The following is a 24,412-nucleotide window of genomic DNA, read 5'->3' as shown; positions in this document are numbered from 1 at the left end:
CGACTATTGTCGATGCGATACGATGGGCGTTTGTTTGATGGAAAGTTTTACGATGTGATTGGGATGCTTTTGAAATCAATTACGATTGATGGTGTTAAGTGAAAGACCTTACAAATGTCTCATTAAATTAAATTGACAGTTAATGTTGGACTTTAACACAAGAAAACAAGCTTTCAAATTGAGTTGTACCAAAATTTTGATAGATAATTAATGATTACCCTCAGAAGAGTTTAATGCGTTTTTAAACTATTCGCAAACGTGTGAATTTTGAGAATTTTCGTGAAAAAAACGCACACACGCATGAAACACTACCTGCAACTTTGGTGACAGTAGTCGTTCCAGAGCATCTTCAACTGCGGGTATGCGTTCTCTTGTATGACGCATGCGCCCATCCATTTTCCGCCCATAATTCGTGGGCCAGGAGAGCCCGCGAACTACTTTTGCCAACCGGTGAGCAGAGATCGTTTCGGGTGGGGCTGTGTGAACGTTTTATGTTCAGCGTCACCCCCCCTCATGGTACGATGTTTTGTGGAGGGAAAGCGCATAGCGTCATGTGCGCTGTTTTCCCTCTTAGTTTTTCAATTTATAGAGTAAGTTTTCAGTTATAAATTGTAAAATATTTTTAAAAAATATATAACTTGTTACGGAAGCGTTAAGCAGATATCAAGCAAAGCTTAAGTACACGGTGTGCACAATAAATTTGACAGTTCCTGTGGGAATCAAAAAAAAAAAAAATTTTATTTTAATAATGCAAATAACAAAAAAAAAGGTTTTCTACGAAATTTAGCTAACCATGTTGGCTGCACAATGCAACCACCAGCACTGGAACCTGGAGCAAGTCCGGACTACGATAGCCCTGGGTGTAGGGCCGCAAAAATGGTCTTAATTTTTTGCATTAATTCTGCCGCTGTGAGCCGTGTTGCGACGGCCAGGAGAGGACGAGGACGCAGACGTTAGACAGGAACATAAAAATTGATAGAGGATTGCAAAAAAGGGTCGTCGGAGAAGGGAGGCGATGAAACTGACTTGGGCATGAGTGCGCCGGGATTCTAAAGGTAACAGATCCAGCAGCCGGCAACGTGACGGATACGAAGGCAGAAGGCGAAGGCTGTGCTGATCTGAACACTGCGCATATCAAACCGCGTGAAACGCAGCTGTGAAGGTAGTAGGCAAATTACTGAGGCATACCCCAGCGTCGAGCGCACCAACGAGCAGTAAAAAGCGCGCAGGTACCAGAGATCCGAAGCCAAACGACGCAGCATTTCGAGAGTTTTGCTAGCCCTACGTTCTCTATGTGCCTAACGAACGGTAGCCTAGAGTCGACCAAAACGCCCAGATCCTTCACACAATCAGAACGGGTTAATGGAGAGCCACAGAGATAGGAATTGAACATGACAGGATTTAGAGAACGGGGAAAGGTTCCGCTTATTAAGTTTACTCGATATTTTTTCACACTATTTGCTGGAGGCATATCAACAACCGACCAAATCTTTACTCTACGGCAGATCCTCCAAAAAGGCCGGAAGCATCCGATCCCAGCGCACCACCTGTTCATTGACTTCAAGGCGGCCTTCGATACCATAGATCGAACCGAACTATGGAACACCATGCAGCAGTACGGATTCCCTGGGAAGCTGGTACGGGTGCTAAGGGCCACTATGGACGAGGTGCAGTGCAAGGTGAGAGTTTCGAGCATGCTGGGTTTTGTTGGCGGTATGTGTAAGCAGGGCGTGTGGCGAAGGAGAATGAATAACGAGCTAGCTGAGCTGTTTGGCGTTGCTGATATCCTTACGGTAGTCAAAGCCGGAAGGATACGTTCACTGGGGCACGTGATGAGGATGTCGGACTCATGCCCCACCAAGAAGGTACTCGTTCTTGGTCGTACCTGGATCAAGTGGAGTCCAACCTGTCGGAGATCTGATGAGGCCGTGGATGGTGGACTGCAGCCCTTGATCGAGTTTCCTGGCAACTGATTGGCGACCTGGCCATGTCGATGCGACGTGCTCTATCTTGAGCAGGCCAAGAAGAAGAAGACTTTTTTTTCACTGTTCCCAAACACTTGTGGCTTTCGAATGACGTATCGTGCATTGTGATACGATAACTCAATCACAAACTGTAAACGAAATGGCCAAATGTCAAATTTATCGTGCACACCATGTACATATGCGCTGCAGTATTTAAAAACTAGAATGTTTTTTGATGAAATTTATCATTTAATTTTTTTTATTTATTTTAATTTATTTCAAATCCTTAATTTAAATTTACGAAATTTAAGGAAATAGGTACATTTATAAGAGCTCTCTACAATTATATTCCTGAGATGAGTTTTTGCTAGCTTCATGGAAAAAGAATAGAAAATAATTTAGGCATTCGCCTCTTTAATTCGTAAAACAAGTCAAAATAAAAAGATAACCAAATTCGAAGCAATGAATAGGCAAACTTTTTTGGTATGTTTAAGAAAAAAAAAAACGATTTAACCTGTAAAAAAATACTTTGAACATAATTTAACAAATTACTCAAACGAAAGCAACCATTACTGCAACATTTTCCCTAATAAATTTAGCATAATGAAGTTGTGGTCACTATTATTATTTGCTTTCTGTATAAATTTATTGCGTATGCGTAAGATTATTCAATTTGATGCTACATAAGCATGATTAAAACTAGCACAATCGGAACCAGATCATTTTCCCACTGCCATTGAAAGAAAATACAACATAGTCTCGTATAAAACTGCAGCACAAAATCCCCCTTGGGGAAAAAGGAGGTGCAGTTTTTCATGATAATGTTTGGCGCGTGTGTGTATGTGTAAGTGTGTGCTTTTTTTTGTTGAAAATGCACACCCACATATCCTGCGAGTTGCAAAAAAAAATAAGCACATAAGCACACTGTTTCTTCCTCTCGACCTACGCTTATGTGTTCTGGGCAAGTGGGTTGGTAGCGTAGCCGTTGATTCACGAAAATCCTCCAACCCAAACGCTACCAGAACGCGATAAACACATAACGCCGTTGGACCCCGTGGAGGGTGGTAGGGAGGGTGTCTCTGCTTCCGATGTGGTGGAACAGGGAAAGCGCTTTCCACGTGATTACCCCAGCACGATCCTATGACTACGGGAGAACAGTCACAGAATATAGTGAAGGAAAATGCATCGTATACACACACACACACACACACACACACACACACACACACACACACACACACACACACACACACACACACACACACACACACACACACACACACACACACACACACACACACACACACACACACACACACACACACACACACACACACACACACACACACACACTTTTAGTGACCATACCCGTGTCCCGACCAGCCTCAACGATATCGTAGAATATACAATTTACCGTACACATAGGGGGTTGAGGGGGAATGGTAGGGTTGTAGGAAGGGTGTTGCAGTTGCACACTATAATGCAAAATGCATCAAGCTTCACGTTGATGCTGTATGTGCAAGCTATACAACTGTGTGTGTTTGTGTGTAAAGAGCAATTTGCGATCGAGACAGGAGCAGGACTGGTTCCTCATCCCCAGGATACCAACGGTCGGGTCGGGCCGTCGGGTGTATGGATGCAGAATTATTGCACCGTATACCTAATCATTCTTGTCTCTGCGAGACAAGTGTGCGAGACTCTCCTACTCACACACACACACGCACACTGTGTAGTACGGGGAAAACTAGGCCATAGTAGAGGCCAGCTCTCACCGACGGAGACAGACGGACAAAAGAAAAACGAACTGCATCGGTGTTCCGGATCGCGAAAGGATGCGCGACAAGGATTGAGGAAAACCGCCCGTAGAACGCGGGCCGGAGGGGTGGCGAATAGAGGGAGGAGGAGGAATAGTAGACAAAAACACACATACACCAGCATGAAATCATAACATCACGCGGGGCGCGCTAGCAGAAGAAGCGGGAGAGCGCGGTCGCGCAGCATAATGCTCTGCGGCCAGCAGCAGCATCCCAGAGCCAGTCGAATCGTTCAGTGCGCGGAGTTTGATAAAATAACTGGCTGGAGGTAGTGTGTGCGCGACCTCGCTGTGTGGCATCAATAAGAAAATAATTATAAATCTGCTATAAAGTGGTTGATTTTGGGCGATATTGCAAGTGCAAGTTTGGTCTTGTTGTGAGAAGTTATGGTTCGTCGAATGGCTTTTTCAATGTGTTGCAGATATTTTTTGTGAACGTTCGTAAAGACAGGAAGAAAGAGTGAGTTTTGTGATTTGAGAAATATGGTTTCGGTTTGTTGTATAAATATTGCTAATTCGTAGTAAAGGTCCTCTTGCTACGATCAGTAGCAAGGGACAGAGAGTAATGATTAATACGATAATGAAGTTATCAAGCAGGAAATGTTAGGTTCGATGATACTTTTAGAAATATTTTCTTTTATATGTTTTGTATCATTCGTTGGTACACTTTGCACACTTCAATAATTGCACAACAGTTTAAATTGTCTTTCAAAATTGCTATCCACTATCGCGTTTAGTGTATTTACATTGAAATAATTCGAATCCTTCAACACCATGGAATCCTTCTACTTTTAAACACCTTTATTGTGGGTGCAAAAATCCCATCCCACTTTTACCCTTACGCCGGTGGACAATTTTTCATTCAAAATGGTGCATAAAATGCTACGCCAAACTCTACGAATCGAAAGAAACAAAAAAAAAGGCAGACGCAAAATCGGAACCCCCGGAACTACGCCACACGCACGAACGAGGATCGCGCGTACGCACAATTTACGCAACAGCAACCCGACGTCGAATCCCACACTACTACTTCGTGTGCATCCTCACCCCCTCTCCCACACACAAACACACACAAGCACTCGTAAAAGCGACTCCTTACGGTTTGTGTGTCGAGTGTTCGAATTTACGGCGCAATAGCCATCCTTCGTGTCCATGTTTTTTTTTCCCATGTCGCTCTTGGGGCCGCTCCGATCGCCCATTCCCCCGCCTGGTTGTTGTGACGGGTAATTCTGGAAGGATCCGAGCATCATCGTCCTGTTTCGGGGAAGGATATCGTCCGGGTCGGTTGTGCGACGCGAGAGCTCTCCTGCGGGGACGATGCTGCGCCGTGTGTATATAGAGCCACACACACACACACGGCGAAAGTGGTCCATTTTACATAAAGGACATGTACTTCGAAACGCGAGGCGCGTGTGTGTAGGCGAAGTTTCGATTGTGTATATTGTGAGTGTTGGGTTGCAGCTTAAAAATGGCGAAAAAAAAAACGGAACCAAATCGGGGAGAGGCGCGCAAATTCGCCATACGGTTTATAGCCATGTTGTGTGGTTCGAATTTCGTCACTGACCTTGAGACGTTTGGTGAGAATGAAGCCATTTCCGGTTCTCTCTCTCTCTCTCTTTCTCGCTTTCTCTCGGCGGTGGCAGGTTCACCACACTCGTGACTAGTGCTGCTGTTCGGTTGGCTTGAAATATGTTTGTAGTATTTCGCCCCCTTTTTTCTTCCTTATGTACATATAATTTGTTTTTAAGTAGAGAAAATGGGACTGTCCTAGTTTGAGAACATTGAGTTTAATCTTTTTGATAGCGCCAATAGTAGTTGCGTTGACAATTCTGGTATAATCTTCATTAATTCTGGCAAAAAAGGCATCAATTTTGAACAAAGATAATGTTCAATATCATAAGGTTCCTCGCTTGCTTCTCTATACTCTTTGCCCTAGATCACAGGTCCTGGTCAACCAAATTACGGTTTAGGAAATTGGTGTGGTTTTGTTAATTTTCGTCTCGTTAGAATACGCACACGAAAACACACACACCCCATGTGCATCTTATCCGTTTTCCTTTGCTCCGCTTGAATCTGTCTGGCCAAATCCCCTCAACAAAGCATAACGAAGGACGAGTGTACGTGCTTGTGTGTTGGTGAGGAAAAGCAGGAATCGTTCTTTGCGCATACACCCTTCCCGGAGTGTGCAGAGCGAGACACAGAGAGAGAGAGAGAGAGAGAGAGAAAGAGAGAGAGAGAGAGAGAGAGAGAGAGAGAGAGAAAGAACCGAAGCATTATATCCTTCCGAGGCCAGCCAGCCAGACAGACAGACGGGATAAATGTGTTGTTTGGGTTCCCGGTTTTCCCCGCTCCGCCTGCGGGTTTTCTTTATCGCCGGGCCAGCCAACATTGAAGGACATTCGGGTTCTTCCTGCCCGTTCCCGGACCGAAAGGCGACCGGCAAAGAAGGGTTTGGGCTGCTTTATTAATGTCCTTTGTTGTCGCAGTTTCCTTCCGCATCCGTCGATTAACCTTCTACGCGACCACCTCCCCCCCTCCCCCCCCCCACCCTTTGGCCGTTCGATTCCCTTTTGTTCCCGTTTGCCGAGTGCCGTACCCACTTGAAGTAGATTTTAATTCCATTTTAATCATTTTACGGTGACGCACACTGCTTACGCACTCGTGCTTGTTTCTGCCTTGCGGGCAACTTTGAACCCGTTTTTCTCGTCTCCGTGTATTCCTTCCGGGTTCTTATTCTTTCTGGCAGGAGGAAAAAGGGGGTTTCTTTTTTTTTACAAAAGATTTTTAAGTATATTCCAACGAAACAGCACCACACAATGGTGATGTGCAGCGAGCGAATGGATAACCGGTTGTTTTTGTGTTTTTTTGTTTTTATGTTGAAGTTTTCCCTCAAGAAGCAACAGTTTTACGAAAGAAGAGATTCAGAAACGTTTTATTTCAAATCGGAACCCACCCTTAGGCGTTTTTGGTAAGAAATGGGGTGTGTGTTTGTGTGTTTGTATGTTGTTATTGTTTGGTCCATTTCTGTGTTTTTCACTATCTCTTTCATTGTTAGTAATGTGACTGACCTTGATCATTTGAAAGGTAACTGGCCGACTTTTTTTTTTTTTAAATGTGTCATGTGTGACTAACTTTTGCGTAGTATTTAATTTGTTTGTAAATTACGCATGTACTCTGTACCCCCTTACACAAGAAATTACGTGTTCTTGATGCTTTGGATTTTGGAGCCATTTCTGGACTTTGTTCAGGATTAAGAGAGTTTCACCTTTTACAGGAAGCACTTGCCTCTGATGCACTTTCTTGGAGGTTGGTATCCTATCCAGTAGATCTGGACAAAAATGTTTCAGTCCTATCATCATCAGAACCTGGTTTCCTACGAGAACTAGCTATTTAACTTCCACTTCTTCTTCTTCGTCTTCTTTTTCTTCTTCTTAGCTTAACGACTTTCTAAGCCCATGCCGGCCATCTTAATAATGGCTTACTAGACTTGCCGATACCACGTAGTTGGATAGTCAGTCCTTACTACGGGAAAACTTTCCGGGTTGGATTTGAATCCCGGTCCTGCCGTGTGCAGACCGGCTGTACCTAACAGTTGAATATGCATGAATAAAGTGATATAATCCACATGCAAATTGATTAATAATTTTAGAAATGACGGTCTGAGCGTAATCACGAATTAAAATAAGATTGTTATTATCGCAACTGAAAAATTGTAAAGGGTGCTTCGGAAGGGTCCTTTTTCGACAGGCTTATCTTACCTCACGAGTACATGCGTGCCCCACAGTCTCTCTGCATGGCTCGGTGGCAGAGTTTGTGGGACACCGATGAGCTCGGGAGGTTTCTTTATTCGATCACTCCCCAAGTGTCCTTGAAGCCTTGGTTCCACGGCATCTCAGGTGATCGTGCGTTCATTCGAATGATGTTTAGGCTTAGGTCTAATCATTTCGCTTTGGGCGCGCATCTCCAGCGTCAGGGACAGGTCGACTCCAAAATATGTGGCTGTGGCCTCGGATACCACGACATAGATCATCTTCTATGGAATACGAGGCTGCTCGACCCGCCTTGTTAGACGCAATCCAGGACATTGAAAAGCTGCCGAACATTCCGATTCGGGACCTGCTGGGAGACTGCGACGAAGCCAACTTGAGAACTATCTTCCTTTTTTGCTGTGCTAATGGATTATTAGTGTACCTGGTCGTCCTTTATGAATAAAAAAAAAAACAAAAACAAAAAACCGAAGAATTGTATATCTTAGCGATCTGAGGTCATATGCTGGCCGTCGAATGGTTTACTAGACTTGAAGGCTATCACGTAGCAGAATAGTCAGTCCCTCATTACGGGGGGCTGGGTCTGGCTAGGATTTGAACTCCGGTCCTGTCGTTTGAAGACCGGTGCCGCTGTCACCAAACCACGGGGCCGCTATCAGATTCCCAGCCTTAACGACGTAGTAGGTTGTTTGAATAAGCCCAATTTGTTGGCGCTGATCTTCCCGCTAAAAAGTCTTTAGCACCTGGCTTTCTACGTAGTGAGGACTAGCTATCCTATTACGTGGTACCAGTGAGTTTAGTAAGCCATCAATTATCTGTCATGGCCTCGGAGATCGTTAAGCCTAAGAGAAGAAAGCAGTCAACCTTTCAATTTGAACAATTTGAAGCAACAAAAGTTTACACTTGTTTCATACCAAAATTCGACATTAAACAATCTCATTCACCTTTCGATAGCTAAATTTCCCGCGGAAGAAAAATTTCGCCCCACTCGGCGATTGTTTTGGGGCGAAAACGCGGCCACTCAGTGTTACCCCCGCTGGCCGGACACTCACCGAAACCACCCCATCGCATCAACACAGAGAATGAGTGCCGCGAGAGCGATCTCGCCGAGACTAAAAAAAAAAAGCGAGACAGCAAGCGCCCGAAGTACAGCAATCGTGGCACACTCTCTTTCCTCGTGCAACTTCGTGGAATGGTGAGCGTACCGATGGTGTGCCGATGTGTCGCTACGTCCGCTTCACTGGCCAGCCAGCCGGGAAACGGTGGTTAAAAAAATTTCAACTTTCAACCACGTCGGGTGTGTGTCTCCGCTGGCTGCGTGACGGGGATAAAGTACATCGCCGCAGCATTTCGAAGTGAACGGGTGGGAATGTTTTGTAGCTTAAGCGCGCAATAATCATCATTGCGTTTGTAGCATTAGTGCGTAAATGTTTTCGGTGCTCAATAGTGTGATAATTTTTGTGTGCGGAAAATGTTTCGCAATGTACAACAGTGAAGAAAAGCGAAAATGGAAAAATAGTTAAAGTGAACAACTAATAAAGTTGCAGCGTTGAGATTGTGCACACGGTTCATTGTGTTGATGGTGGGGGTTCATCTTGTTTTTTTTTTTTTTTCAACATTACGATGAGCAGCAGATTTGCCGATCATCATCTCGTTGCTAATGAAGCGTTAATGCTGCGATAAGCGGCTGGCTTTGGGGGCGATATGTTTCGAGAGGTGCCCGCACGCCAAAGCACATGAAGATCAGCTTTTAGTGGCCGGCATGTTTGGCTTGCCGGTGCTAAAATTTCAGCGAGAGATTGTGCCGTTGTGCTTCGAGCAGTGGAGTGAAGAATTATCTTGGCTACAGTTTGTGGTGGATCGAAATAAGGGTTTTCAGTTCGCTTGGAGGCCCGCTTATTCGAGTGGTAGCAAAAAAAAAGAAGGGTAGAAATAGTAGCAGATCGATGAGATCTTGCTTTGTATGGTTGCAAATGTTTCTAATTTAATTTTTTTCTATTCGTCCTTTAGAAAAAAAGGTATTCAAACCAAGCAAAACAACAAGTACCGAAATTAAAACTCTTCCTTTACCTTGCAAAAGCTATACGGATTCTTGTCCACTTAAGAGGAGGACTCTAGTGAGTGCGTAGCGATCTCATTTTTGTTAAATCCCGTCACGAAGGAAAACGAAACCCGTGGCCCCCTTAGAAGCACGGTGTGCGAAAGGAAAATCGATACAAAAATAGTAAAAGCTAAAACTAAAACAAAACAAGCAAAATCGTCCGTAATCGTCCACAAAAGTTTCCACCACAACAGCTAGGGGCTGCAACAACCGGGCGGAAAACCGCTGAAAGCTTGTGTCTGTGTATGTGTGTGTGTTGAGCGGCGTGTTTGTAACGACACAAAAAAAAGGAAAAATCCTGTTTCGTCCTTTCACCGGAGCCACCCGGAGAAGAATGGTGCCCGTGTGTAATACGTGTGCTGTGTGCCCCGGTGTGGGCTTGTTTTGTGTGTGTGTTTGGTTGGAGTGCGTTAATGTTGCCGTAAAATAAATAATAATAATAGTAATCATCCCCTTAAACCAGGGAGCTGCTCCTTAACCCCGCGTTGGTGTAAGAGAACCGTTTGGAGCTTTTTGGTGGCCCCACCGTGCGAAAAGGAAAAGTGTGTGTGCGTGTGTTGGTTCTCAAAGCCGTTCCGTTATTGTTTTTCCTCTGCCGCAAAGGCACGGGCGGAGTGGGAGTTTGGCATTATTTTCTTCGTGTGTTTGGGTGCTTCGTGCGTAGTGAGAAAAAAGGGGGATAATATCGCCCTCGCGGAATGTGCACGCCAGAAAAGTGAAAAAAGAGCCCCTCCTGTGTGTTAGTGGAATGTATGTAGGTGTGTATGCAGCAAAGAAATTCATTCTTGTGGCCAAAGGCGCGATATACAAGCTTCTTTTTTGTTCGAGTCTTCTCCTTTCGGGTTTTGAAGTGTGTGCCCCGAGGTCGCCGCAGCTTGCGTGCCGTGAGCTAATAAATTAGAAATTGAATGAAAATTAGTCCCAATCGCGGGATACACACACACACCGACAAGCGAAAGAGAAGTCACCAATAATAAAAGGGCCACACCGGCACTGGTGGAAGACTGGTGTGTTTGGCAGTTCCGTGTTGTGTGTTGCTCTTTAATTTTTGGCCAGTTGGATCGGCAGGAATGTTTTCGCTTGTGTTTTCATCCCCATGAATGTGCGTGCATGTGTGTTTGTGGGAAAAAGGCTGCATTCGCCGTATGCGTGCGAAGGTAAATTACGTCCAACAACCGTCGTTTGATCGCACGCAGAAGAAGTCTTGATCAAACTGGCGACGCAAGTGTAGTAAACGAAAGATTCAATCTGTGGTGTGTGGTTTCCAACCGGGGGTTGAAGAGCACGTGAAAAGTGTGCAAGAAGGAGGAGAGGACATCTTGTTAACATCCTCGAGCGTGCGAGCGTGCGCGCCAGAATTTAACTAAAGTGTTTAAATAATGTAAGTATTGCCGAGCGCGGGCCAAAACTAGCCCAAAATACTTGGGAACCAATCCATGGGAATGTCTCTCGATGGGAAAGCCTAAATAATGTAATTCCTTCGGGAGGTGTTGGGGTATGGTATTTTATAAATGAGCTTTTCGCGAACCTGGCCGACGACCGGTGGTGTCGTGGCTCTAGTTCTTGTTGGTCTTTTACTCAGTTTGCGGGCATTAAGCACCCCCGCGGGAGATATGGGACAGTGTACAGGTTTAAGTGATTAAAAACGGTCCATGCTTTGGACGATAAAGCCGTCACTTTTGGGGGACTCGCGCTAGAATGTACAGCAAACGGCAAATTAGTGTAATGGGTTTAAGCTCCGTTTCGGAAAATGATTTAAGTAATAATAATTGATTGCTATTGCATGCTTTATCGATTATTGCAAACGGTGTTAAGCTCATTTTGAAACAATTGTACATAATTTTAATTTTAAAATCTTTGCGGTTTTTTGATGTCATGTCAATTGTTGATCAAGAAATAGAATTTTTTTTAAACCTTATTTTCGAATTTTCATAAGGGATGGCTGGGATTAAACGATTTGTTTTCCTAAGTGTTAAAATGTTTCGATGTACTGTCCCTAATCAGTCCCTAAGATTCCGACGTCATAATAATTAGCAGCAGAATTCGGGCAATTCTGAGACTGTCAAGACTTCTCGAGGTTATTAAGCCAACGAAGCAGAAGTTCATGTCACTGAAGCATCAACCAGCTCGATTAGAGTCAGCTTCGTATACAGATGGTTTCTAGAAGGATCGGTTCTAGACGGTTCGTTCGGTGTAGTCCACCCAGAAGGTTCGACTAGATTATATAAAAAGGCAGCGTTTACTACTAGTCAGATAGATGTACAAATGTTATCAGATGCAATCTGATATTTTTATTCGAAAGTTTAACATTTTGGAGCATAATCATACTCATAACGTATTGACGTACGACCACCATCATTTGCGATGTTCACGTTGACTTAAACAAATCAGTTTCACCAAAAAAATATTTCGTTCGATTATGTTTCACAACTTTCGACGTAAACCATCAAGACAAGATTGCTTTGAAGAACTCAAATCTTTGCATGGCGATGAAGCACCATCCTATAGTACTGCTAAAAACTGTTATACTGAATTTAATCGTGGCATATTTGGTCACTTCTTCCACCAGAATAATCACTATTTTGCTCAAACATCTGGCCATAAAAAGAAGTTTGTTATCGTTGGATCCCGCACAAGTTGATTGGTGCAAGAAAATGTTGAACAATTACGATCATGGTGCTTCAAAAGATGTTTAAAAGATCGTCACAGGTGACGATATCATGGATCTATGCGTATGAGGCCCGAAACAAAACAATCATCGACCGTGTGGGTCTTCAACGACGAGTCAAATCCAACGAAAGTTATCCGTGGAAGAGGCACTGGTCGCAAGCAAATGGTCGATTGTTTCTCCGCCAAAACTGATCATGTGGCAACTGTTCTGCTTGAGCAACGTAGGACGATCAATTCTGAATGGTACACCACAGTTTGTTTGCCAAAAGTCTTCGGAGAAATTTGGAAAACGAACAACAGAACACAAATCATCATGAGCGATGTGAGCTTTCACACATTGTCTCAAACCATCGCTCATTTGGCCGGCCAAAAACGTCGAATTAATGGGTCATCCGCCCTATAGTGCTTACTTGCCACACAACGACTTCTTTTCATTCGCGTACATTAAGAAAAACTGCGTGATCAACGATTTTTGTCCCCAGAAGATGCTGTAGAAGCGTTCAAAAACCATGTTTTGGAGGTATTTTGATCAGAGTGGAAAAAGGGCTTCGACAATTGGTTTGAGCCCAAGCAAAAGTGTATTAATCATGCTAGAAAACCCTTTAAAAAAGAAGAAAACAATTTTTGATGATAATTATTTGCATTTGCATTTATCAGGCCAGAAATGCAAATAGCAGTCTACGTATACCGTCCAGTTATGGCTGACAGTATCCTGGACAAGTGAGCGAAAAAAGTGATTTTTTTTAATCAACTCTCAATCAATTATTTTCACAGAATTTAACAAAAAAAAAAAATCCCTTACCAAACTTAAAGCGATTATCTTTGCAATAAAACGTAAAATGCTCCCCGACGTCCCGCAGTGAAATGGCCCTGAAATTAATCATTCTTTTGTGCAAAATTGATTATAAAAATACAAATGCTATCTCTAGCCTGCTTCAAGCTTCCCTCGAAAATCGTAGATGACGTTTTAAATGGGATCAAATTAAACAAGAGCCTAAAAATACCATCCAATGACGCAATGAGTATCGAACAGGAGGCCGCTGATGGAATAAAGTTATTTGTATCACCCACCACCCTCGATTATAATGGCCCCATAGGGGCTGGAGGGAATATCCAGCAAGTCGTAAATAAGCTCGGTGGTTTGACTAAGTGGCGTATAATGGAGAGGCATTGAGATATGATTTCTGAACCATCTGATATAGCTCTGAATTGTTGTGTGTGGTGGTTGTTGGTCCACCCAGCATCCATTCAATTTTGCACATCAGCACACACACACACAACAATCGTACTACACACCTCAGAGCGCTTTCATTATTCGATCAGCAGTTACGGTGTGGCTGTGATAAGGGATTGAAGTGTTTTGACAGCAGTAAACGATGACGGCGAGAGTTTCGTAAGCGCTAGAGCTCTTCCGATCAGTCTGTCCCCCAAAAAAAAAAACCTTGCGCTTGATGGAATGCCTTCCTTTGGGTGACCGGTGCGCAGTGGGAAGACGTCCCCGTCCCAAAAAAAAAGCGAAGATGGTTTACGTACACTTTTGGCGCCATTTATTTTTGAATCGTACGTTTGATAGTACGTCGCGCGGTGTACGGCTCCGTAGGGACTTTCTGACATCACGTTACTCGCTTTGCTTTACGTCTTGTCGATGTGCGTGGATGGCTGGAAATGTGGTCCGGGGAGGAGGTTGGGGAGCGCAGACGTGACGACACCTTCAGTGGTGCGCTGTGGATATTTTTATTATTCGGTCGGGCCAGGCAGTTGTCAACTGAGAGATATGTAAAACGAACGAAACCAAATCACACGGGCCACACGGGGCTGTTGGAGTGATGTTGTTTGCTGCCGTAGAGAGTACGGTTGAAAAGAACAGTGAAGAAAAACAGGCTTTATTTTGTGTGCCTTTTTTGTCAGCTGCTTGTTTGCCGTTTCGCGTGGCGTGAATGCCGTGTTTTTGACGCAATTTGGAAGGCTCGTCACAGCGTTAGGATAGCGCGCAGGAGAGAAAATTCTGCTGCATAAGGAGCGTGAAGCATCGGGAACCATATACGCGAGTACGACCTTTAAGCCCGCCAACAGAGCTGATGATGAATGAATTTTGATGCTTTTCGGTTGCTGTTCGCCTGTATCGTCTAACAGCAGTGTGTGCACATGCACATGGGGAAGAATGGGAACATAAAATTTGTCATTCATTCTTCATTTTAAACGAGACCTGACGCGCGAGCTGTGCGTGTGTGTGTTGAGGTGAGAGGTGTTATTCACCCGGCTGGCAGTCGATAAAGTTCGCCACCGCATCAAGCCTCGAATCGCGAACATTGGGAAAAACACACATATGAGCTTGACGACAACCGGGAAGGAACCCAAACGCCGGGCCACACACTTTCGATTTTGTTGTTCCCGCCCGGTTTGGGAGGGGCGAGGGGGGGGGGGGGGTAGACCTTTGAGCGTTTCTTCTTGCTCTCCCGTGCAGCAGCAGCAGCAGCAGCAACCAACCAACCACCCTTGCAAACAAGCCCGTTTCGCGATAAGCGAAACGGGCCGCGAAACAATGCCGAGAAGAAGTAAAAACAAAATTAAAATGCGTATGTACAAAAAAGCAAACGAATGGCGAAGCGAAGAACAAAAAAGGGAAACACAACCATGTAGAAGGGAAAGATATCACCATTACCACTACCGAGCGCGTACGCAAGGGTGGCTCTGGGTCCACCACCGTGCGGTAGTTGTTGTTTTTGTTGGCGGTTGTTATTGAGTCTGAATGATATACCGGTTTGCGTGGACCACCACCGACCGGTATTTTTATGTTTTCTTGTGCGCTTGAGAGCGCATTCCACCTTCCATCCAATCCACAACAGTCATGATGATCATCGTCAGCAGTCACAAAAAAAAATCATCAACCCCCGGGAGTGTGTGTGTGGGGTGCCTGGGAAGGAATGTGTTCGCGATCGCATCACCACCACGCGAGTGAGTGGTTCCCCCCCCCCCCCATTTGCTGGTTGTGGTTGTATGATCACCATCAACGAAGCATAACACAACATCATCATCATCTGCACCCCATCGCCGTCGTGGAAGATCCGCAAAAATCGTCGATTTTTATCGCGCGGGGGTCGCGTCCATACACGCACACCAATAACCTTTTTTTTCGGGGGGGGTGTTGGGATTTGAATGTGGGAAGCGCACGCAAACACATACACCGCACGCGCTTGTTATGCCCCCCCTGGTGAAGATTTTGCGTACGCGCACTGCTCCGCCGCTACGAGCGAATATTTGCGCGTTTCCGCATGATCAGAGAGTTAGCAGCACGGGCAGCAGAGAGTTTTTGTGTGAAGGCGAACGTTGGCGAATGGTAAGGGTCAGGTGGGGGTGTGCGGTGAAGGGGTTGTGATCGTTTTACCGTCGATCCTTTTATGCCTTTATGCCTTTCAATGTGATCAATTCCGCCCGTCCCGCGATCGTACGTTCTAGGGTTCCGAGGCCATTTCCCCTTGTTTTCTGTTGTGGGATGGTTTGGGGATGGTTGTTTTGCACTATAGCGCAAATGGATGGTCAAAATGGTTGAATTTGAAATGTTTGAAAAAATTGATACAAATAATTTTCAATTGCAGTAATAAAAAAATCTTATTTTAATTCGTGATTGCCTTCAGAACGTCATTCGAAAATAACTTTTTAAATTATTACTCGACTTGCATGTGCATTATTCCTCTTTATCGATGCATATTCAAATGTTGTGTAGAATAGTGGAAACAGCTTAGAATAGCTTAACATAGAAATATATTTTTTGTTTATTTCATAGAGACTTTGGATCTTTAAGACTTTATTCTTCTTTTTTCGGTATTTTTAAAGGCTACTGATGTGAAGAAAGCGCATGAGTTTGTTCTGCAGTTGTTTGTCGCGTAAGTTGCGAAGTCTCTGGACAGAGTAGCGAGCGCATTTCGTTGGTAGAACTAACAGCGGCGCCAGTCTTTACACGGCAGGACCGGGATTCAAATCCTACCCGTTTCCCCCGTAGTAAGGACTGACTAACCAACTACGTGGTATTAACAAGTCTAGCAAGCCATTTGATGGCCCGCATGATCTAGTTTAGGTCGTTTACACAACTAAAGAAGAATAACAGAATAAAAAGAAGAGTTGAGTATAGTTTATGCATGGAAATTTAATGAAAAATATTAAGATAATTCTTTGACAATAAATCGCATACATGGAGTACAATTAATTATACAAATATTCTAACTACATCAGATTCATACTACAAACACAAGTGTCATGAGTAAAAGTGGTGGTTCGATGGGTGGTAAGGTAGTTATCCCACAACTGGCTTGAGTGTTCAATTGTTTCGGTTGTTTCAAAATATCAAGCATTAGAAACAATAAAAAAGGTGTTTGAACCACGAATAATGCCGCAATCCCATAGTGATCAATACCGCGGACTTTGCTCACTTCCGACATTGCCAAATTTTCCCAAGCCGTCGCTCCATCGGTCCGGTTTTGCGCTTTGCGTGCGAGCATTACAGATTCCCGTCTCATCGTTCCCCTGCCCATTGCTCGGTGCTGCGTGCGTGTGTGTGTGTGTTGCGCCGCGATTTAGCTGCGTTTTATTTTATTTGTTCTTGTTTTTGTTTGTTTTCGTTTGTCTATCTCTCTCTCTCCCCCTCGTTGATGGTGTTTGGTAGGGTGGGGTGGGGTTGGGTTTGGTTGTGTTGCCGAGACAAACGGCCCCGCGGTCCCGAAATGTCAACGAACGGCGCCAAGGTTACCGTTTGCTTGATAAACAAATTAATAGTCAGTCTAAAAACAAAATTAAGCGTAGCCTTGAAAGTAAACACCACCACTACACAACCAATCATCATGATCTCGCTGTGTTGTTCGTTGGTTCGAGAGATGATAGAGAAAATAGCGATGTGAGGGTGTGCGTGTGTGTGTGTGCAGCAGGAACTAGAGGAGGTCGTCTATTACTACTATTACTACCAGTAGTAAGAATGAAGAGGATGTGGCCGGGACAGTCGAGTAGACGCGTGACGTGGGGTGGTTGTAGAGCAAAAAACAACAAAGCGAGAGGAGGCCAACTTGGCCTATTACTCTATCTGGAGGGTTGGTGCTGGTGATTATGCGAAACACTTCACGCAGAGCTCCATGCAGCCTAAAGTCTTTGTACTCGTGCGCGTCGTACGATGGAATGGCACGAACGCAAACTGTCCGATGTTTTTTGGGATGTTTTGCCGTAGTATGTAGTGACAAATTTTCGCTGACTTTATGAAAGGTTCCTCGACGTTTGGGCGTAAAAGACTGTGAAGTTGAATTTTGAAAGTTGTTATTTATCCCGTCCACAAACGCTCACATACCATGGTAGCAATGCTTATCAAGATCCGTTGAAAATCTGTTCAATAAATTCTTGCAATCGAATATTTGCAGTTCTAGTGAGATATTTTGATTTCAAACCCAAAGATGGGGGACCTATTTTGGTTTCTTTCACTAACAATCTGATGTTGGTAATGAGGCCCCAAACGCTTGGTTTTGCAAAATCTTAGTCCTTTGCCATTAAGCTCTGTAAGCTGATAGCAAGGTACACGAAAGATCGCACGCAAGAAAAGAAAAACGAAGAAGCATCCAAACGTGTGTAGCCCGCGTACTACACTATCAGGCCAAACGTGCTCAGGTGTTGGTGAACAAGCCGCGAAACCACCAACCCTATTCGTGTGCGGTTTACTTCTTCGCGGCCCGCGTGTTATCAGCTCGCCGGGCGCTCCGGGCGCGAGCATATGATGGTGATGGACGGCTCGTTAAGTGGTTGCGCTAGTGTATGTGCCGGTGGCGCCTGCTGCGTATCAAATGCGTATCAAATTTGGAATTTGGCCTACTGACTAGCACACACACACACACGGCAAGCGGATACACCGGGCGAGTGTTGTGGGGGGAATTTTTGCGCTAAAATGGGTGGCACTCGGGATTGGGCGCGCCTTGTATGTGTAGCAGATGTGAACTTCGTCTTGCCAGGAGGAACTACTGTCGACTAGCATCTTATCTGGAGCCTAATCATTCGGAAGGGCTTGGGGTTTGATAAAATCCAAAAATAACTATCAAGGAAACTAGTGTTTTGAATATCTTATCAAGTATTTGTGGATTGCTTCATCGAATGTTACATATTTCTTTCTTTTTTGTTTCATTTTCGCTGGTGTCCCAAGGTGCTCTTCTTGCTTTATTTACTCTTATTTTCACTGTTGCTGTTGGTATTTTGCTGTGTGCTTGTATAAATTCCTTCTACCTTCAAAGTACTTTTGTTACTTCCCATTTGCGCCTGTTTCTAATCGAAACGTAACTAATCGATCGGCAGCTAAAACCCCCGTTACACGTTTTAAGACATGTGTCCCGCATTGTGCGTCATACACCTTTCTCCATGTCTTTCTCCCGGTTTGCCCAATGCCTTATTTACTGGGAACGTTTCGCGCCACTTCCCGAGAGTAGTGCTTATTACATTTTCAATCTCTTAACACGTCATCTCCTTACGACGGATCTCTCCCCGGTGGTGAGAAGGAAAGTGACAGGGGCTGGAATGCAAGACGAAACCAATCATCTTTCCTTCACCACCGACTTTTTCCACTCCCACCCCCCATTCAAGCACGCGTTGGGGAGGCATTCATAAATCCGTGAATGAATCTTCGTGGCCCGGTTTAGCGAACGAATCGATGAATGAAGGACGGACTCGGTACTCGAACGAAAAGCGCAACAACGACGGGGGGAAAAAAGAACCTTCCTTGGAGCCACGGAGAGTGTTTTGCTTCAACTCCCGGGTATGCTCAACAGGTAACGCGCGCTGGGCTCTCGTATGGCGTAGGCTGCTGCCAAAGGAGGGTCCTCACAGCTACCGCGGTCCCCATTGTAAGAAGCTGATGACGAGCGAGAGAAAGAGAGATAGAAAGAGAGTCAAAAGGCAAACCCTCGACACCCGATCCCATCGTTTCGCCCTTCCCCACCATTACCGCCAGTGATGAAAGGGCGCCCGATGGCGGCTTATTTATTTTTTCGTTACCTTCTCCTCGCGGACCATGGGAGTTTATGCGCGCGGTTTATGTTGGGCGCGCTTGAAAACGGTGGAAAAGTTTGGCACCCGGGCGTGTGTATGTTATTGCCACCTCAGGCGTGGCAGGGGTAGCCACCGGCGAGAGGTGGTGGCAGCTCCAACAGGAAATAGGCCGTAAAACGGTTCGCGATTGAACGCTGATGATTCGCCGATGGGTTATGATTCTGTTTGTGGGCGCTGTGGGTCTTCGCCTTTGATCAATTTTTTCCTCTCTCTCTCTCTCTCTCTCTCTCTCTCTCTCTCTCTCTTTCTCTCTCTCTCTCTCTCTCTCTCTCTCTCTCTGTGATGTTGTTGTTTTGTTTTTGGATTCACTCCCTTTGCTGCGGGGCAGCACTGCCGCTCAATGAATGCTGCTTGACCCATCAATCACATTGCGCCTGTTGTGTGCGCTTGGGGATCGGCTCAACGGGCCTTTCCGCTTCAGTTTAATGTCTTAACCTGCGGTGTATCGCGGTGGAATGCCCGTTTTGTTCGGTGCTAGTGAAAATTAGATAGCAAATGAAAGAATGGAAATGCTTCAATACCTTCTCAATGCACATGACGATCGAGCGGGCAGCCAGGAAATGAAGCCAACTGTTGTTGTACGGTGCCTGGTGGGATGCCATGCCTGTTTTGCTTTGTTTTATTTATTACTACCCTGATTTCGGTAAGTTTTGGTTTTGTTTTTTTTTTGGTTCGGCAGAATTTGTGCGGAAATCCGTCGGTGCATTGATCAGGGCTCGTTTTGCTTAATCCATATCTTTTCCGACCGCTTTCATCGGTGCCGCGCGCATCGGATGAGATTCATTTCCAACGGCCCATAATTGCCACTGCTTGGATATTGATTTCGTCGGCGTGGTTATAATTGTATATTCTTCGGTTTGATACTCGGAGCGGAGGGTTTTAAAAGTGGGTTTTAGTTTTTACGAGCCGGATGTGTGCACCTTACGCCCGGATCTGCTTAACGAATGCATGTTGAACTTTTTTAGGTTGTTGTTGAAGATGAAAAACACAAGATAATGGCTAAAAAAGCATCGTTTATCTACTGCGTGAAGGCGAAAATCCTGAGTTAAAATTATGAGAGATTTTTAAGAAATTCTTCGCAAGGAATAACTAGATTTGGATTGATTCTATGTCTGAGAACCGCATGTCAATATCGAGACTGTAAATACTTTATACAGTCTAAACTTCGTCCGACTAAATCCCAGTATACTTTAAGAGGATCCTGATGTTTGGCACCTTCAAATCTCGGATCGCTCAGATGGTTCTTTCTAGTGCCAGGTCAAAGAGAAGTCAGGGTAATCCTCGCACAGGCTCTTGTTTTTTTTATTTCGTAATGACGCCCAGGCCGTATTCTTTAAAATATAATCTTATATTTAGCTTTACAATTCAAACAACTTTTATCCTGCTTGGAGGGTAGCCCTTTGCTTGTCCCTCAATTCAAGTATAGTTGCTGCAAGGTATGGTTCTGCAACGTGCCGTGGACACTATCAACTGGCTCCCAAAAAAACCTCCTTTGTTGCGGATACTTTGTGGTGTTCTCAACTCCATATCGTTGCCAGCATTTGGATGTTGTGGCTGGTGACCCCACCATCGGCAGAACGTACGAGTCCGAAAGTCACTACAACTTGGTGAAGCTACTGTAACATCTAACTCACGCATTCCGCCTACATTAAAGCCGCCAGTCACAGCTTTACGTCGTCCAAATCTAATTCAATTGGTTCAGTGATCCAATGTTGTCGCTGGCGACCATGACGCCTGCAAAAAGATATGGAGCCGAGAGCCACAATAACCTTGTAAGGTTACTCCAGAATCAAATCCGGACATTCCGCCAACGGCAAGATCGCCAGTTACGACCTAAACCAGACATCCTAAACCAAGTTTTATCGATTCTGGGACCGAAATAACGCCTGGCGCATGTCGATGCCACCGTTGGGAGCGTGTAACAAAAAAAAAAACAACAAATTGACATAACAATCTTTAATCCGCGAAGGGATCAAACGACAATTCCCATCTCTTTGGCGAAGTCAAACAGAATCCGTGCATATTTGTAGTCCTTCTGTTCCAGGATATATCGCATCGGCACCGCCGGGGATCTTCCTGATGCTCGAACGGTTGCTAAGAGTCCGTATCTAGCCATCATCGAACTTCACACATGACCAGAGGATGAGGTCAATCCTTGGAGTCGGCGCTGTCTATACGCTGAAGATGTGCATTCATCGCAAAATGGTTCGACATAAGTCTGAGATCATGCGAACCAACGCACGGGATTTACCGAAAACTCATGAAACCAGGAACGCAGGGAAACCTGTGGCGAGATGGAATGCAGGAACCTTCCGAGTTCGTCCTCCATCCCACGTGCCCTGCTAGCGGGCCATGCACAGCCATGTTGTGGGGTGCGAATAAACTGATGATGGGGAATCGATCTCTCAAAAAATGCTCTGCCATCTGAGGCACCTCGTTTGGCCAAGGAGTCTGCTAACGCACAGGCTCTTGATAGGAAAAAAAGCCCTGTGAATGTTATACATTCACCTTCCTCTGACTTGTGATGTCATTATTACAACTAGGAAAATCCTGGGCGTGGATCCAAAAGAGTTGTGGCTTTTAAATCCATTACTAGTAGGTAAAAGTATCGTTAATTTTGTAGGAAGTAATATTTTGTTATGAATTCGATGTTCGTCTGCAGCCACGACATTATTTATCAGTTTACCTAGCACATTTTAATGTTTGCTCTAGTGCTTGTTAGACTTTTCCCTTTAAAGCCTTGCTTCAACAATTCTTGTGCCGGAAGACTGTTTCTGCCAGCACGACAATGATTACATCTCAAAATGCATGGCAAAATCATGTACCGAACGCGCTCAGAAACTAGCAAAAGTTGTGAAGTTTGGTGTGTGTGTGTGTGCCTACATTATTGGGCTCATTTTTCATCGCGAACAACCTCATCCTCCACCAGCGTTCGAAGCGATCACTGTTGGCGTGTTGGCGTGAAGAATATTTCAAAACCAGAAGCCAATCTCCCCAGCCTGACGGAAAGCTACCAACCGAGGGCTGGCTAACGTATGGGTGGTTCGTCCATCCTTGCGGCCAGGGCAATCGTTTGCTAACGGGCGCCGGGATGTGCGCATTGCCGTTCGTTCTGCGCCGAGAACCGCAACCGGCGGCACATCTCGTTTGGCCCGCTGCCGACAGCATGGAGCGTAGCCAAGGTCTCGAAATAAGTGCTATTATCGTTAATAGCCGTTCATTTCGTTTTGCTGTACGTGTGTTGTTATGTTCTTTTTTTCAGTTTTGCTCTTAGCTTTATGATAGGAAACGATAAATAAGAATATTTTTCCGGACGCTTTTGGGTGGATGCTTAAGGTGCGTATCGTTGGACATTTATAAGGAATTTTCGGAAGCGATTGCCGGTATTGCAATAAGTGACGAACGGGTTATTATTGCACTGTTTTTCTTAGTTTCTTTTAGTCAGTAATTAATCTTAATTTGTTGTTGAATGAGTCATTTAAAAAAAAAAAAATCTTATGTAGCGAGTTAGGGCTCGTCCGTAAGCACAGAGTGTTTTACCAGCAGAGTTTGGAAAAATCGAGCAAGATTAACACCTCGAACAGGTGTCAAAATTACCAACTACGTTACAATAACCTCACCTTTGGATACAGGCCTAAGAAAACTGGATTTCAATTTTGCTCGAATCCAAAAAAGCTATGCACGTCTTTGCTGCCAGTCACAATCTCCAGGCCATATAACAAGTAGATTTTCAACTTTTTCTGATCCTTGAAGATCAGTTGCAGTTACTGATGGGACGGATCTCGAACTCTCGTGCAGTTCCTTGTTACACCATCAGATCTACCTAGTACAGATGTTTAGGTTTTTTCTTGGATCTACCAGAACCAGCTCTTAACAAAGTTCCTCAACCAAAGCGTCAACCAGATCCTGTTGGACTTTACCAGCTTTTCCTCTAGACTAACCTGGGGAAGTATTCAACTGTGGACAGAGTTAGCCGGCGACGATTTACCCTAATTGTTACGACGGATTGCGGAATTGGGGACTGAAATGCGAGACCAACATCCTTAGGAAAGGCAAAGGCGTAGCATTCCACAATCAGAAAGATATCCTCCCAAAAACTTTTAGTTGATATTTCGACTAGGATGTTGATGACTAGGATGTTTGGATGCGCAGTTTGTCTCCTGTATCCGAAATTCAAAACGCTAAAGCCACCGGGTGATATACATCACGTATACACTATGATTTTCGCTCGTCAAACTCTGCTGACTTCCAGGATCAAATAACTCTATTTGATGATCTTAATTCGTTCAAAATAATTGTTGCTAATATTTTAACTCCAAACCACACATCACACGTAACACAGATAATTAGTGGGATGAAAGGCTGTCGGCGAGATCGAATGAATGAGTGAAATATCTTTCAAATTAGTCTATTTCTCATGCACGCGTTATATTTCGTTCAGCTTTTACTCTAATCTTCATTTATATGATTTCGATCAGAAAACACATTACTCAAAAGCCCGATCGGACGCATAAGTTATTCTCGAAATCCGAAATTCTCACACCGGTTGGTTGTTGACCGTCACAGTTTTTGCAGTGATGGCGAGTGATTCATTTCCATCCCGTATTATGTTTGTCTCTTCCCACGTACGCTTGTAGTTAGCCAGAATGGAAGAGGGCAACGTTTAAAGCGTTGATTTATGGTGTTACCGAATCGATTTCCCTCTCGCCCGTCCACGATCCATCGGCGTACCAGAACAGCTCAGCAAGAAGAGAAGAAAAAAAGGATGCGAGAAATTAAAGGAAGCAACAAACGAATAAAACATTGCTTGGAATGCAATCCCCTTGCGATTTCGGATTTACTGGCGGGTCGCAGACACAGGGGTTTGCGACCCGACGAAGATCGTCAGTGATCGGTCGGTCTTTCACGGAAAATTGGAGCACACAGTCCGTCTTTAAAATACACACGCATCCACGCCCTCCCTCTTCGTCCCCCGGTGGATCGGTGGATTTTGCGAAATAATTTCGCACGGCCAAACGAGGATGTGTGT

General features: G+C 44.7%; 2 protein-coding genes across 3 annotated transcripts in view; one reads left to right on the top strand and one right to left on the bottom strand.

Annotated features, from left to right (window-relative positions):
- Window positions 1-1,658: 1,658 nt before the first annotated feature.
- The window catches only part of LOC126560416 (mucin-19), a 183,722-nt gene continuing 160,968 nt past the window's right edge, over window positions 1,659-24,412 (top strand). Inside the window, exon 1 of the mRNA XM_050216375.1 lies at window positions 1,659-1,719. Within this exon, the coding sequence (XP_050072332.1) occupies window positions 1,659-1,719 (61 nt within the window). The remainder of the gene's footprint in view (window positions 1,720-24,412) is intronic.
- The window catches only part of LOC126565418 (proteasome subunit beta type-2), a 549,154-nt gene continuing 528,240 nt past the window's right edge, over window positions 3,499-24,412 (bottom strand). Inside the window, exon 3 of one of the 2 annotated variants that reach the window (XM_050222598.1) lies at window positions 3,499-3,511. The gene's annotated coding sequence lies outside the window, so the exon portion shown is untranslated. Of the gene's footprint in view, window positions 3,512-6,758; window positions 6,772-24,412 lie in introns of those variants that run through there. The other variant, XM_050222597.1, reaches the window with a different exon arrangement.

The sequence above is a fragment of the Anopheles maculipalpis genome, chromosome 3RL (assembly GCF_943734695.1).
Source record: "Anopheles maculipalpis chromosome 3RL, idAnoMacuDA_375_x, whole genome shotgun sequence".
Lineage (NCBI taxonomy): Eukaryota > Metazoa > Arthropoda > Insecta > Diptera > Culicidae > Anopheles > Anopheles maculipalpis.
The sequence above is the reverse complement of the archived record's forward strand: the minus strand, read 5'-3'. Positions and strand labels throughout refer to the sequence as shown.